General features: G+C 48.2%; 2 protein-coding genes across 2 annotated transcripts in view; both read left to right on the forward strand.

Annotated features, from left to right (window-relative positions):
- The window catches only part of LOC144607425 (mucosa-associated lymphoid tissue lymphoma translocation protein 1-like), a 25,489-nt gene extending 14,808 nt beyond the window's left edge, over nt 1–10,681 (forward strand). The window contains exons 11-17 of the mRNA XM_078424284.1: nt 27–175; nt 493–669; nt 1,331–1,458; nt 4,420–4,569; nt 5,447–5,604; nt 8,254–8,388; nt 8,870–10,681. Coding sequence (XP_078280410.1) covers nt 27–175; nt 493–669; nt 1,331–1,458; nt 4,420–4,569; nt 5,447–5,604; nt 8,254–8,388; nt 8,870–9,385 — 1,413 coding nt within the window. The 3' untranslated portion in view covers nt 9,386–10,681. The remainder of the gene's footprint in view (nt 1–26; nt 176–492; nt 670–1,330; nt 1,459–4,419; nt 4,570–5,446; nt 5,605–8,253; nt 8,389–8,869) is intronic.
- Nucleotides 1–17,057, forward strand: part of LOC144607393 (phosphatidylinositol 4-phosphate 5-kinase type-1 gamma-like) — a 187,915-nt gene that overhangs the window by 118,459 nt on the left and 52,399 nt on the right. The gene's annotated exons all lie outside the window — the stretch shown is intronic.

Here is a 17,057-nt window from a genome sequence, read left to right on the forward strand (position 1 = left end):
CCCTTATTCTTAAATGTCTACATTAGGTGGGCATGGTAATGGTCACAGGGGAGTTCATGGGTGGTGAGGTGCTCATAGTTAGCAGGGTGATCATGCCAGATGGAGTGGTCACAGTTAGTGGTCATCACCTTAGACCGATAGGTCACAGTGGACAGGTGTGGTCATGGTGGTCACGGTAGACAGGTGGTCACGGTAGCCAGGTGGTCACAGTTGGTAAGGGGGTCACGGTGAGAGGGTCATGGTTGTTAGTGAGGAGGTCACGGTGGGGGGGTGAAGGTGAGGGGGTCATGGTGAGGGGGTGAAGGTGAGGGGGTCACGTTTGGTGAGGGGGTCACGGTTGGTGGGTCAGTGAGGGTGGAGAGATGATCATTGTCAGAGGAATGATTGTGATGGATGATCACAACCATGAGAGTGAGGCCTCTAGAAAGAAAGAACAAAGAGGATGGTTTTGTGGGCGTGAAGCATTAAATGACAAAACCAATGACTTTCTAGAGTACAATATTCTGGAAACAGAACAAGCCAAGGAAGTGAAGCTGGGCCCAGAGGTTTGATAAACATAACAATAGTGACTCATTTCCCACTTTATCTTTTCAGGAACATGGACGATGAAATCATTCCACAAATGGAAGCCCTGAGAGTCACAGCGAACATTGTTTATGGTTATGCCACGTAAGTATTGCTCCTTTTCGCTGCAGCTTTAGCCAGTCTGCCAGCTTAAAGTATTTTATAGAGCTGCAATTTGATAGTGGTAACCTTGACTACTGTAATTGCACTAGAAAATGAATGACTTGTATCTACATTTAGTGTAGTTTAGAGATACAGCGCGGAAACAGGCCCTTCGTCCCAGCGAGTCCGTGCCGCCCAGCGATCCCCGCACATTAACACTATCCTACACACACCAGGGACAATTTTACATTTACCGCCAATTAACCTACAAACCTGTACATCTTTGGAGTGTGGGAGGAAACTGAAGATCTCTGAGGAAACCCACGCAGGTCACGGGGAGAACGTACAAACTCCGTTTCAGGATCGAACCCGGGTCTCCGGCGCTGCATTCACTGTAAGGCAGCAATTCTACCGCTGTGCCACCATGACTGCCCATATCCCAGCTGCACTAGTCTCACCTTCCCGAGTTTGGTCCATATCCCTCCAAACCTGTCCTATCCATGTACCTGTCTAACTGTTAAATCTTTTCCCCTGCACCATAAACCTATGTCCTCTGGTTCTCGACTCACCTACTCTGGGCAAGAGACTCTGTGCATCTACCCGATCTATTCCTCTCACAAATGTATACACTGTAAATGTTGTAGTGGTGTGCTGAACATTGCAGGTGTCCGGATGCAGAGGCGTACGAAATTAGCCAGGGGCAGCTAACGAACGGGATCTTCATGAGTTTTCTGAAGAAGCGTTTGCTGGAGGCTGAGAAGGTCACTGTGCTGCTGGATAAAGTAGCTGAAGGTACGTTTGGTTTTGCACAAAGGTCAAATCTCCACCACCCAGAGTGTTAATGTGGTGGTCATTGAGACAAGAGGCACACCCATCAGCCTTCCTAATTGGAACGGCCACACTTCACAGGGTGAGACGGTGGCACAATGGTAGAGTTGCTGCCTCACAACGCTAGAGACCCGGGTTCCATCCTACGATCCCCGCACATTAACACTATCCTACACACACTGGGGACAATTTTTACATTTTTTACCAAAGCAATTAACCTGCAAAAACCTGCACGTCTTTGGAGTGTGGGAGGAAACCGAAGATCTCGGAGAAAATCCACGAGGTCACGGGGAGAACGTACAAACTCCGCACAGACAGCACCCGTAGTCGGGATCAAACCCGGGTCCCTGGCGCTGTGAGGCAGCAACTCTACCGCTGCGCCACCGCGCTGCCCAACAGATAGACACAAAGTGCTGGAGTAACTCAGCAGGTCAGGCAGCATCTCTGGAGAAAAAGGATGGGTGACGTTTGGAGTCTGAAGACCATTTCTTGCTATTTTTGCATGGATCCTTGAATGATTTCCCTGCCTCTCGACTGCTCTTCCTGAATTATGAATTAAACGACCTCACCTGCAGTTTATCACCAGAGGAAGTGATCCCTACCTAGCCCAGGTAGCTCTATTGTCCTGCCCGCCCCTCCAGCAACTTCCCCGCAATTTAAACCTGATTAGTTTCCCTCCTTTCCAGTTCCAATAACTGCTCTTTGCCCCAGGACCGCAGGAAGGTAAATGAAAAGGGCTGTAAGGGGAGTGCATGATACAAGATTAGCTGGAAGAGGCTGAAGGTGAGGGGGAGGGAAAGGTTTAATAGGAACCTGAGGGGTAACTTCTTCAAACAAAGGGTGGTGGGTGTATGGAACAAGCTGCCAGAGGAGGTAGTTGAGGCTGGGACTATCCCATCGTTTAAGAGACATTTGGAAAGGGACATGGATAGGACAGGTTTGGAGGGATATGGGCCAAACGCAGGCAGGTGGGACTAGTGTAGATAGGGCATGATGGCCGGTGTGGGCAAGTTGGGCTGAAGGGCCTGTTTCCACAGGAGGAATATTTTAAGGGCCCTGAAAGCGAATGGTATGTTGGCATTCATAGCAAGAGGATTTGAGTTTAGGAGCAGGGAGGTTCTGCTGCAGTTGTATAGGGCCTTGGTGAGACCGCACCTGGAGTATTGTGTGCAGTTTTGGTCTCCTAACCTGAGGAAAGACGTTCTTGCCTTAGAGGGAGTACAGAGAAGGTTCACCAGATTGATCCCTGGGATGGCGGGACTTTCATATGAGGAAAGACTGGATAGACTGGGCTTGTACTCGCTGGAATTTAGAAGACTGAGAGGGGATCTTATAGAAACATATAAAATTCTTAAGGGGTTGGAGAGGCTAGATGCGGGAAGATTGTTCCCGATGTTGGGGGAGTCCAGAACCAGGGGTCACAGGTTAAGGATAAGGGGGAAGTCTTTTAGGACCGAGATGAGAAAACATTTCTTCACACAGAGAGTGGTGAGTCTGTGGAATTCTCTGCCACAGAAGGTAGTTGAGGCCAGTTCATTGGCTATATTTAAGAGGGAGTTAGATGTGGCCCTTTTTGCTAAAGGGATCAGGGGGTATGGAGAGAAGGCAGGTACAGGCTACTGAGCTGGATGATCAGCCATGATCATATTGAATGGCGGTGCAGGCTCGAAGGGCCGAATGGCCTACTCCTGCACCTATTTTCTATGTTTCTATGTTTCTATGTTTCTATCCTATGGATTTCACTTCCAGAGTGAAGGGTTAGAGCAGGAACAACATCAACATTCAACATGAACCTGGACAGCTGCATGAAGAAAACATACGTGGGCATTGGACACAGGGAGGAATGTGACTGGAACTCATATTGAATGGTCTCCCATTCAACATATGTGTATTTATTCATAAAATCCCAACTGTTTCCAGCAGGTGGAGCCGCTCACCATGTGCAACTGCTTTGGCTTCACCTTTGCTTCAGGCATGTCCACTCACTGTGGTCCCCAGCAAGGCCCAAGGCTCAATGGGGGACAGCGCATTAAAGGCAGAGTTTAGTGTAGTTCAGTTCAGTTCAGTTTAGTTTAGTTTAGTTTAGTTCAGTTCAGTTCAGATTAGTTCAGTTCAGTTCAGTGTCATGTAGCTCAGTTTGGTTTAGTTCAGTTTAGTTTGGTTTAGTTCAGTTTAGTTCAACGTCTTCGCCTGCCCCGGATCGCGGGGCTTGGGTCGGCCCGCTGCGGACCTTTCACCGTCCGGCACGGCCTGGAACATGGCAACTTCAACAGCCTGACCGCGGGAGAAGACGGCAGGGGAAGAGAAAATACATTCTGGCCTTCCATCACAGTGAGGAGGTGACTGGAGGAGACTCACTGTGATGGGTGTTTCTTTTTGTTTTTTGTGTTTTGTGTTGGTTGGGGTTGTGTAATTTGCTTATTTTATTGCTCTTATTGTTGGACTGTGGGTGACGAAATCTCGTCCAAAAGACTTGTTTTTTGGATGACAAATAAAGATATCCTGAATCCTTCAGTTCAGTTCAGTTTAGTTTAGTTTAGTTTAGTTTAGTGTAGTTTTGTGATACAGCATGGAAACAGGCCCTTCGACCCACAGAGTCCGTGCCGACCAGCGATATTCCCGAACATTAGCACTATCCTACACACAATTAACCTACAAACCTGCACGTCTTTGGAATTTGTGAGGAAACCGGAGCACCCGGAGAAAACCCACACAGTCACAGGGAGAAGGTGCAAATTCCGTACAGACAGCACCCGCCTTCAGACTTGTCCCGACCCGTAACTTCCTTGTCACCCACCCAGAGAGGCGGCCTGACCCTTAGCGGCCTTACCCGCCAGCACTTTGTGGCCAGCACCCCCTGGTGTTGAGAAGGCCAACAAACTGCATGGGTGAGTTAACAAAGGCAGTAACCGTTTCTGATTTCAGATATGGGGAGATGTGAGCTGACGAGGGGGAGGCAGGCCCTGGAGATTCGCAGCAGCCTGTCCGAGAGGAGGTCACTGAGGGATAACATTCAGCCACCGCATCCTCACGATGAGTTTTCACCCAGAAACCTACAGTGGGCCAAGGCCAATGGTAAGACAAGGTGTACCCTCTGAAACTGTGCCCATTTGTCCAGAGTCGTTCACCATTTATAAAACCGAATGTAAGTAATTCACTCCAGTCTGGCATTGGTTTTATTGGAACTTCCCATCAATCTCCATTTGAATGTCCTTGACAAGGGAAGGTACCTATAGAGGAAAAGTTCTCCCATGTCTTGCCCAAATGGCCATTGATCACATGGGACTCCCACACTGAATGCTGCAGTATCTCCACGCTGCTCAATGATGCTCCGAGCAGACCCAATCTCTGCCTGGCTTCATGTTCCCCAACCCTAGTGCTGACCCAACCGTGCCAGGGATCTGGGGCCTTCCTGATCTGAAAGTATCTTGAAAGTTGAAAGCTAGTTGGAGCTCTTTATTGGTATGACTGCATGGCAAATCAAATTCCTCGTATGTTGCAAAACATACTTGGCTAATAAAGTACTATTATGATTATGATTCTAATTATGATGATAATGATTATGATTATGAGATTGTCATACAACGTGGAAACAGGCCCTTCGGCCCAACTTGCCCATGCTGACCAATTTGCCCCATCTTCCTTTGTCCCACCTATCTGCATTTCGCCCATATCCTTTTAAACCTGTCCTATTCATATACCTGTCTAAATGTTTCTTAAATGTTGCAATAGTCCGTGTACACTAAGCCAAATGCTGGCAGGTGGGACTAGGGTAACTGGGACGTGTTGGCTGGTGTGGGCAATTTGGGCTGAAAGGCCTGTTTCCACACTGTAAGACTCTATGACAATAATAATGAGAACATGGACTTAAACTTGGGTTGTGGTTAAAAAATGTGAGTCCTGTACAGGATATTGGATTATTCACAGTACTGACTGACATTGTTCCTTGCAGTTCTACCAGAGAGCAAGTACGTCCAATTCGAATGTGGTGCCTTGATTCGCCTGGGATTTGCGGCAGAGTTTTCAAACATTATGATTATTTATGCCAGCATAGTTCAAACTCCTCAGCACATTACTCAATGTGAAGCCAGACTCACCGACTTTTCGGAGGTAAGCAACAACAAAGTCTTGTCGCCATCTTTTGGAGTATCGTTGCCTCAGTAACCAGCACGCTCGTGTAAACTGGCACCGTCTGAGAGCTGTAATGTAAATGCGGCTTGCCTGAACAAGGTGGAACAGTGGTTCAGCGGTAGAACTGCTGCCTTACAGCGCCTGAGACGTGGGCTCGATCCTGACTATGGGTGTCTGTATGGAATTTCAATGCTGCCCCTGTGGGGAGAAGGCAGGAATGGGGTACTGATTGAGAATGATCAGCCATGATCACATTGAATGGCGGTGCTGGCTCGAAGGGCCGAATGGCCTCCTCCTGCACCTATTGTCTGTTGTCTATTGTAACCTCGTGGGTTTCTTCTGTGTGCTCCAGTTTGCTCTCAATTTCTGAAGACGTGCAGGTTTGTAGGTTAATTGGCTTCTGTAAATTGCCCCTGCTACGTAGGATAGTGTACAGGTGATGTACACTAGTGTGTGTGTGTAGGAGAGTGCTAGTGTACAGGTGATGTACACTAGTGTGGTGTGTGTAGGATAGGTACAGATGATGTACACTGTAGTGTGTGTAGGATAGTGTACAGGTGATGTACACCAGTGTGGTGTGTGTAGGATAGTGCTAGTGTACAGGTGATGTACATTGTGGTGTGTGTAGGATAGTGTACAGGTGATGTACACTAGTGTGGTGTGTAGGATAGTGTACAGGTGATGTACACTAGTGTGTGTGTAGGATAGTGTACAGGTGATGTACACTAGTGTAGTGTGCATAGGAGAGTGCTAGTGTACAGGTGGTCACTGGTTAGCGTGGACTTGATGGGCCAAAGAGGTACGCTGTATCACTAAACTAATCTAAACTAAAACATCTGCAAGATTCAGCCAAACACTCGAGACTCCGAAGCTAGACACAAAGAGCCTGTCTCCACACAGCATCTCTAAAGTCTAAAGAAACAGGTCTTTCAGCCACCAAGTACACCCTGATCATCAGCCTCCCATGTACACTAATCCCATATTAACATGTTGTTGAAACAAAGAACTGCAGATGCAGGTTTATGCCAAGGAGAGACACGAAGTGTTGGAGTAACTCAGCGGGACAGGCAGCATCTCTGGAGAGAAGGAATGGGTGACGTTTCGGGTCGAGACCCTTCTGTCTCTCATCATTCCAGGAGGGGCAACTCTTGGCAGTTTGCTCTTCCCACGTTTTCCCAGCAGTGGGGGAACACTGAGCTGGACACAGAGACCGGCACAGCCTGCATTCATCCTGTCTCTGCTGAGGTTGCTGTTTTCAGACTGAGAAGGAATTAAGGCTGCAATCGGCTTCAGAGCTTGTGGGTTAAGTGGGGGAATGGGAAGCTTCACTGCCATCCACTGATGACCAATGCAAGGTGGTATCTGAGGATGGTGGGGTGGTGCAGGCCAGAGGGCCCTGCTGGAGTGTGGAGGAAGGAACTGCAGATGCTGGCTCAAACCAAAGATAGACACAAAATGCTGGAGTAACTCAGTGAGACTGGCAGCATCTCTGGATAGAAGGCATGGGTGACGTATCAGGTCGAGACCCTTCTTCAGACTGAGTCTGGGGAGAGGGAGATACAGGTGTCAGAGTATAAGGTGTGAAAATGAGACAAAGAGTATGGAGATCAAGGAAAATGTAGAATAGATGATTGCGGGAATTTAACAACAATGCAAACAGAGATAAAATGTAATTGAGGACAGTCAGACTGGTCGGAGAACTGGGAAGGGAGAGGGGATGGAGAGGGAGGGAAAGCAAGGGTTACATGAAGTTAGAGAAGGCAATATTTTTCACACAAAGAGTGATCAAAAGAGTGGAGAGGGTAGATGTGATGGAAAGGTAGCCTGGAACATTGGTGCCAACAATCCAGCACTGAGAAGGAGCAACTATCAACCTAAAGTCAGCACCCCACTTCATTAAATAACTACATATTAATCTGAAATCAACATATTAAACTGAAGAAGGGTCTCGACCAGAAACGCCACCCATCCTTTTTCTCCAGAGATGCTGCCTGACCTGCTGAGTTACTCCAGCACTTTGTGTTTATCTTCGGCATAAATCAGCATCTGCAGTTCTTTGTTTCAACAACATATTAATATGGGATTAGAATAAATAGGTGGTTAATGATCAGTGTGTACTTGCTGGGCTGAAAGACCTGTTTCTTTAGACTTTAGAGATACTGTGTGGGAACAGGCCCTTTGATTCACTGAGTCCGCGCCAAGCAGTGATCACCTACCTGTACACTAGCACTATCCTACACACAGGGGACAATTTTACACAAGCCAATTAACCTACAACCTGTACGCCTTTGGAGTGTGGGAGGAAACCGGATCAACTGGTGAAAACTCACACAGGTCACAGGGAGAACGTACAAACTCCATACAGACAGCGCCCGTAGTCGGGATCGCACCTGGATCTCTGGCGCTGAGAGGCAGCAACTCTACCGCTGCACCACCTTGACATGGTCTTTGACTATGATATTACTTTTTCATGCAGAGGGTGGTAGATGTATGGAACGAGCTGCTGGAGGAGGTAGTTGAGGCAGGGAGATGGGACATGTCGGCCGGCGTGAGCACGTTGGGCCAAAGGGCCTGTTTCTCTACACTGGAAGACTGTATGACTTTCCTCTTTTGCTTTGTGAATGGCAGGATCTGGATGTGAACGTGAAACACACCAACAAGGGGTGCCCTGAGGAGACAGGCAGTGTCCTCTTCTCCTTCAACAGCTTCACGTTTCCGGAGCAGTGTCTCTACACCAGGCTCAGTGGTCTGCAGAAACTACGGGTGAGAATCCAACCCCTGAATCCATCCCCACGTGACCTCACCCAGCCAGCGGCCATGTGCTCCTGCTCCACCAATGGCGGCCGCCCGGGCCGAGAGGCGGGTTGCTTAGCAAAGTAGCCAGACGACAACATTGGTGGATCGGGAACATGTGGCCGCTGGCTGGGTGAGGTCACGTGGGGCGCGGGGCGGTGACGTCACCCTTTGTCCCGTATTTGGGAGTGAGGAAGTTGGCGACCCTACTAATATGGGACAAGGGCGGTCCCGTACGGGACAAACTAATTTAGCCCAAAATACGGGATGTCCCGGCTAATACGGGACAGTTGGCAACCCTACCTGTAGCTCACAGCACTTGTGCACATGACGGTAAACTTGACTTGACTTGACAAATTAAATAACGTACGTGAGGAAGGAAGGGAAAACTGGAGACAAGATGACATAGGTAACCTGAGCTGTTTCTTTGTTCTCCTCTAACGTTCTCCAGGCAGTGCTGAGCTTTTCCATCTGCCTGCAGTATCTGTACAAAGATATGGACGAGACCATAGAAGAGAGGAAAGTGGTGAGCATTGGAAAACCTCTTGTCTCTAAACTCAGTCTGCATGGGCAAGAGTATCAAGGCGGCAACCTTTCAATGTGCGGCTCTTGGCCAAGTTTGTCCAGTGAGCATGCCCAGATGTCGGTGGGCATTGCAGGCCAACTTGCACTCAGCCGGTCCAACAGTTGGAACGGCCGTGAGGGCCACACTGACTCACAGGGACCTGGGAGTGAATGTCCCCATCCATGTCACAGCAGCCAGGGGCAGCAACACCACCACCCAATGTGGCCAGGAGCTTCATGCCAGCCCAGTGCAGCTGAGGAGGGGATTACCAGCCAGTTTGCGTCTCTGAGCTTGTCTCAGTGGCCACGAGACTCTGCTCGGCCAACGGGCACTTGGAGGGACGATCAGTACACCGATGGAGAACCCCACACTGATGAGCAACCTAAACACCTCCACAGGTAATAGCCCGAGCTGTGGGACATTGTGGATGCAAGGATAAAGATTAACGTTGTACCGTATGGTGGGTTTCCGTTTTCCAGTTTTACTTCATCCTTCATAACCCATCGCCCGTTAAAGCACTGCACTCTCTCACCTGCGACACTCTTCGTCAGAATCTGTCAGCCATCCAACATATCTCAGCACTGGCCAAGCAAGGATGAAGGGAATCTACTGCTGTTAACTGGGCCACTGGCAACTCCAAGTCCCCGAGGCTCTGGTGTGACCTATCCTGTGGCCAACACGGCCAAAGGAGACCCTCGCACTATCTTTAATCAGACTTTACTGGACTTTATCTTGCACTAAACATTATTCCCGTTATCCTGCATCTGCGCACTGTGTTCCCGCCCTCTCCCCTGACATCAGTCTGAAGAAGGGTCTCGACCCGAAACGTCACCCATTCCTTCTCTCCAGAGATGCTGCCTGACCCGCTGAGTTACTCCAGCATTTTGTGTCTACATTCTCATTGTTCTACTGAGGTTTGTTCACCCCTCACAGCCGTTCCAACTGTATCCTGAGCCTCCTGCAACAAACAGGGAGGGGCAATCGAAGGAGAGGTTCTTGCTCCTGATCGTATGACACGTATTGTGGATGTTGGGCACGGTCGGTCAGGCCTGACTGGGATGGTCTTCAGCCCGAAGCTTGGGAGAGGGAGGGAAGGGTTACAATTAAACCCCCGTCAGTCACTACTCCCACAACAGGAGAGAATCACTGGGGGCAAAAAATAAAAGTGGAATGCATATTCTTTTTAGTTTAGTTTAGTTTAGTTTAGTTTAGTTTAGTTTAGTTTAGTTTAGTTTAGAGATACAGCACGGAAACAGGCCCTTCGGCCCACCGGGTCCGCGCCGACCAGCGATCCCCGCACACTAACACTATCCTACACACACTAGGGACAATTTTTACATTTACCAATCCAATTAACGTACAAACCTGCACGTCTTTGGACTGTGGGAGGAAACCGAAGATCTCTGAGAAAACCTACGCAGGTCATGGGGAGAATAACGTACAAACTCCGTACAGACAGCACCCGTAGTCGGGATCGAACCCGGGTCTCCGGCGCTGCATTCGCTGCAATGCAGCAACTCTACTGCTGCGCCACCGTGCCGCCCTTCTCATTTGGATTAGGATTGTGCTGAGACTGTTGTGAATTAATGTGTAATAGTTACTGAGTTACAGTCACGCTTTGATTGTTCGATAGGTCTTGGTACGATGCAATGGCAAAATCTTACAAATGTCACGGATATTCACCAGAACAGATTATTAAAGCAGTGTTATGACAAATTACATGTTTATGATTTTTCAAATGTGCAGTATTTCGTACAGAAACTCAGCTGTATATTACTAAATGATTTAATAGCTACACAGGAAACCTATTTGTACCCGAGCTGGTGGTTAAGTTGCCATGTTTCCATTCACAAATATAGCCTTGGTTGTCGTGGGATCGATGATACCCTCATGTCTTGAAGAGCTGAAGTATAAACTACTGTATACAATGTTGATCACACGCACACACAGTGACACACACACACACACAGTGACACACACACACACAGTGATACACACACTCAGAGTCACATCACACACCGTCACACTTACAGAAATGCCAAAACATATTTGTGTTGTGTGTGTGTGTTATGTATGAGTGTGTGTCTGTGCATGGTATGGTTTAAGTAGGTGTGTGGGTGTATGTGTGTGTGTCTGTGTGTGGATACATGTTTGTATACGTGTGTGTGGGTGTATGTCTGTGTGTGGACATATGTATGTATGTACATGTGTGTGGGGGGATGAGTATACATGTGTGTATCTGCGTGAGTGTACATGTGTATGTGAATGTCCATGAGTGTGTCCATGTGTGCGTGTGTGTCTGTGTGCGAGTGGGTGTGTGTGTTTGTGTGTCCATGTGTGGGTGTGTGGGTGTGTGTCGTGTGCATATGTCCGTGTGTGTGTGTGTGTCCATGTGTGTGTGTGGGTGTGTGTCCATGTGCATATGTCCATGTGTGTCTGTGTGTGTGTCCATATGTGTGTGTGTGTCCATATGTGTGTGTGTGTGTCTCCGTGTGCATATGTCCGTGTGTGTGAGTGCGTTTCCCACTTTATTTCCAGTTGCAGCAGCCCTTGTTCCCTGGTTCTCTGCGTGCTGTGCCCACACAAGTGCCTTTGTTGTGTGGCTGTGCGGGGCTGGAGCACATGGCCGCTGGCTGGGTGAGGTCACGTGGGCGCTGGCTGGGTGAGGTCACGTGGGCCGCTGCTCAGATGGATCTACACAAACGTGGCGCCAGGGCTGCTCCTCTGTGGCAATCATGTCATGTGAAAACCCAATGTCTATTCAAAGCGCATTTTAATCAAACTCAATCTCAATTAATTCCGCTTGTTACTCCATTATCTTTGCTCAGGCCAGGTTTCTGTGAGTCGGGCAGTTAATTTGAAGGCAGCCCCATTAGTGGCGACTGGGGGAATTGATTATGTGATTAATTACTAGTTAGAGACTTAATTGTCCTAATGAACCAGCAAGTCCTGACCAACCTAGCAGAAAAAAAGCCCCCCCTCCCTCTGCACTCTCCCTAATTAGTGGGAGTTTGTTGAGCTTTTCAGAAGCTTGTAACAGAATGGGCTTTGTCTTGGAAACAAAAATTAGGAGGGGAATCAAAACAAATTTAAAACAAACCTTCTGAGAACTGTCTGCTTGCCGGACAATCTTCATCAAAAGATGAATAAGCCCAGCGATTGCATTAAAAACAGCAAACAACTATATATTTATATCCTTAGTTTAAGGGGAAGGTAAACAGTGATGAGGAGAAAGGGGCAGACAAGACGAGAGTGGGGATAAGCAGCAAGTAAGTGTGGAGCAAGGAGGGGGTGTTCTCAGGGCAGGGTAATAGAATATGGGAACATTAGGAGGATTATCCGGGGGACAATGTGGCTGGCCAGAGCAGGTGAGGGGCACAGGTGAGAGGTTGTTCTCACTACAGGCATGTTGCCAAAGGCACCAACCCTCACCTTTGTTGCCTCATCTCTGCTGCTTTCTTCAGTCGAATGTGATGAAATCTGAGTGGCCATCCTGAGACGGCAGGGTCCGATCAATGGTCTCTCACACAACAACAACGGTGAAACCTCCCTTTAGGGTTGCCAACCGTCCCGTATTAGCTGGGACGTCCCGTATTTTGGGCAAAATTAGTTTGTCCCGTACGGGACTGCCCTTGTCCCGTATTAGTTGCCCTTGTCCCGGAAGTTGCCAACTTCCTCACTCCCAAATACGGGACAAAGGGTGACCTCACCGCCCCGCGCCCTACGTGACCTCACCCAGCCAGCGGCCACGTGCTCCCGCTCCACTAATGGCGGCCGCCCGGGCCGGGAGGCGGGTTGCATAGATGGAGCAGGAGCACGTGGCCTCTGGCTGGGTGAGGTCACGCGGGGCGGTGACGTCACCTTGTCCCGTATTTGTGAGTGAGGAAGTTGGCAACCCTACCTCCCTTCCCTTAACTCTGGCCCTCGACTCATCAAATCCAGCCTCTTACTTCCTCTTTTTGTTTACGTCGGGCAATTGTAATGCTGATAATTTCACAGCGTTTTGCACTTTCACCTCTAGGTCACTGCTCAGCACAATGCCCAAGTCTTTCTGTTGTCATATACTAGCCCTCTCCAGGTTACATGGCAGAAGGAACTGCAGACGCTGGTTTAAACCGAAGATAGACACAAAAAGCAGGAGTAACTCAGCGGGACAGTTCCTGAGTCTGAAGAAGGATCTCGACCCGAAACTTCACCTGTCCCTTTTCTCCAGAGATGCTGTCTGACCCTGAGCTCTTTGTGTCTATCCACCTTTATCGTAGTTTCCCAATGCTTTATGACTCTATGAATCTATAGCGTACAATCCCAAGATACACGTTCTGAACCACAGCTCATTTTAATACATGTTGTTTTAGTTTTTAAATTCCTCGCAATTTTGTAATTATCTACTTAGAAACACATCAGCCATTTAGTGACACAATTACACTAAAAGATAAAATGCTGCTTAATCTGGTTCAATATCCCGTGTTTAGGTGCTGTGGCATCTGTTTTGTGCCCCAATCAATCCATCAGCGTGATAATCAATAGAATGATTCCAGGATCACCAACTAGAGAGCGGTCCTGACCTCCCATCTACCTCATTGGAGACCCTCGGACTATCTTTATTCAGACTTTACTGGATTTTACCTTGCACTAAACGCTGTTCGCTTTATCCTGCATCTGTACTGTGATGGCTCGATTGTAATCATGTACGGTCTTTCCGCTGACTGGTTAGCACGTAACAGAAAGCTTTTTGCTGTACCTCGGTACACGTGACAATAAACTAAACTGAATGATTGGGCAAACGCACAGGTACAGGATACGGTCCCGGTTCGGTTTCATACTTTATTAGCTAAGTATGTTTTGCAACATACGAGGAATTTCATTTGCCGTACCGTCATACCAATAAAAAACAACAGGACACACAAAATACATTTTAACATGATCATCCGCCACAGTGACTCCTCCACATTCCTCACTGTGATGGAAGGCGAAGAAAAGATCAATCTCTGCCTTCTTTGTCCTCCAGCGGTCGGGGGCTATTATAAACTATTATAAACTATTTAAGTTTTGGAGAGCAAGTGAACCAACAACATGTAAGATAGACGCAACATGCTGTTGTAACTCAGCGGGACAGGCAGCATCTCCGGATTTTACTTCAGTTTAATTTATTGCCACATGTACCGAGGTACAGTGAAAAGCTTCTGTTGCCTTCTCAATACTCGAGTCATTTACAGTATATAGATAGTGTACAGTTTACATGATAAGGGAATAACGTTTAGTGCAAAGTAAAGCCAGCAAAGTCTAATCAAGGATAATCCGAGGGTTAACAATGAGGTAGATAATAGGAATGGGGACATTTCTGGTCGAGACCCTTCTTCTTTCTGGAGTTCCTATCATCAATATTAGTCGGTACGAGCTCAGTCTCAGTGACATCATTGCCTGGCCACTGTGGATATCTGTCCTCCTGCTTAAAGCTTGGAGACGTGTAGGAAAGAACTGCAGATGCTGGTTTAAACCGAAGATAGACGCAAAATGCTGGAGTAACTCAGCGGGACAGACAACATCTCTGGAGAGAAGGAATGGGTGACGTTTCGGGTGGAGTCTCTTCTTCCGTCTGAACAAGCTTGGGGATAATGGAACAGCACGTTTTTGTACACTGCTTTGTGCTTTGTTTCCTTTAACATTGTCCCTTCACCACAGGTGCAGAAACGAGTCAAGTTGAAAAGTTTGACACAGATGATGTGGGTTTCCTCGCAGCTGTCAGAAGCAGGCTGGGCCCAGTCCGTCAGCCAGCCAGCCAGCCAGCCAGCCAGCCAGGGTCTCGACAGCTCACCGGGTCAAAGCTGCTCTAATTACAGGCAGGCGGAGCACTGCAACACAGCAACTATAATGGCCAAGCTCATCAGCCCCCTTCTCACGCTGGAGCAGGCAGGTAGCCATGGGAGGCAGGGGTCAATACACGACAGGGCACCTGTCCGAGTGAGGCCCAACTCAAAGTGCAGGAACAGCACCTCATATTTCGCCTGTGCATCTCACAACCCAGCAGTCTGAATATTGATTTCTCTAACTTCAAGTAACCCTTGTGTCTCCCCTCTCTCTCCGTCCCTCCCCCACCCTAGTTATCCCACTGCCCTGATTAATTTTACTGTTTGTCTGCCTCCTTGTCACCTTCCCCTCGGCCAATGACCCATTCTACATTTCCTTGACCATATATGCTTTGATCTGTCCTTTTTCACACCTTACCCTTCCCTATCTCTAGACTCCCTCTTCCCTGACTCTCAGTCTGAAGAAAGGTCGTGACCTGAAACGTCACCCATTCCTTCTCTCCAGAGATGCTGCCTGTCCCTCTGGGTTACTACAGCATTTTGTGTCTATCTTCGGTTTAAACCAGCATCTGCAGTTCCTTCCTGCACAGTCAGCACCTCCTCATTTGGCAGCCTTCTCTGTACATTCTGTGGAAATTGAAATGATCACCGTGTGATTATTATCAGCTGGTCTGACATCAGTGATGTTGACAAAGAAATGGGTGATAGGAGTAGAATTAGACCATTCGGCCCATCGAGTCTACTCCACCATTCAATCATGGCTGATCTATCTTTCTCTTTCAACCCCTCTCCTGCCTTCTCCCCATAACCTCTGACACCCGCACTAATCAAGAATCTATCAAACTCTACTTTAAAAACACCCACTGACTTGGCCTCCACCGCTGTCTGTGGCAACGAATCCCACAGATTCACCACTCTCTGGCTAAGCAAATCCCTCCTCATTTTCCTAAAGGAACCTCCTTTTATCCTGAGACTGTGCCCTCTGGTCATAGACTTTCCCCATTAGTGGAAGCATTCTCTCCACGTCGTGCTTGAATGAATTGAACTGCGTGGAATTTGAACATCTCAAATAACAACCGAAAATCTGCCGCTGCATCTTGCACTCTTTAGAGACACAGCGCGGAAACAGGCCCTTCAGCCCACTGAGTCCGTGCCGACCAGCGATCCCCGTACACTAACCTACACACTCAGGACAAGTTTACAACTTACCTGAGCCAAATAATCTCCAAACCTCTACGTCTTTGGAGTGTGGGGGGAAAGTCACAGAGTTTGCACGTTCTCTCTGTGACCGCGTCAGTTTTCGCCGGTGCTCCGGTTTCCTCCCGTATTATAAAGACGTGCGGGTTTGTATTGGCTTCTGTAAAGGTGTGTGGGGTAGAACTAGTGAACAGGGATCGCTGGTCGGCATGGTCTCGGTGGCCAAAGGGCCACTTTCCAAGCTGTATCTCTAAACTAAACTAATATGTGGGACGGAACTGCAAATGCTGGTTTATCCCGAAGAGAAACACAAAGTGCTGGAGTAATGCTATCCACACTCACTGGAGACAGTTTACATTTATACCAAGCCAATTGGTTTTTACAAACCTGTTTGTCTTTGGAGTGTGGGAGGAAACCCGAGAAAGCCCACACTGGTCATGTGAAGAACATACAAACTCCACACAGACAGCACCGGTTGTCAGGATCAAACCCCGGTCTCTGGCGCTGTGAGGCAGCAACTCTACCGCTGTGCCACCCATAATATAATGAAAGATATACCTTGATACATAGAGATGAACGATGCCTGAACACATGTATACACCTGACTGTGTGTGTATACACTATTGTGGGTATATCTGGGTACATATATTTGAGGATAATAATTGTTAGATGTTGTTGAGAATATGAGTCAATATGTGTAGATCAAGGGTTTTGGTTGGCAGTGCAGTAGAGGATATAAATCCAAACCTATTGAATAAAGTCATCATTTATACATTATTACAGTGGTATCAATGGTGCTTTATTGCCACAGGCGCCAAACACAGTGAAATTAGTTTTCAAGTTGCCAGAATTGGTGCCATTTCCAAAGTTGCAAAGTCTGTGCGCTGGATCTGCTGGAGTGGGGCCCGATCTAGGCGAGCCCCAGGCTTCTGCGCGGCCTCCAGCCTTCGTCTCCATCTGGATTGTCCAGAGAACAGTCGTCAATCTCCTTCATGCCCCGGGGGCCGGCTCCCAAGGCCGACCTCGAGACCACGGCAGGTAAGACTTCCACGGAAGCATGCCAGGTTCTC

Source organism: Rhinoraja longicauda, chromosome 28 (assembly GCF_053455715.1).
Source record: "Rhinoraja longicauda isolate Sanriku21f chromosome 28, sRhiLon1.1, whole genome shotgun sequence".
NCBI lineage: Eukaryota > Metazoa > Chordata > Chondrichthyes > Rajiformes > Arhynchobatidae > Rhinoraja > Rhinoraja longicauda.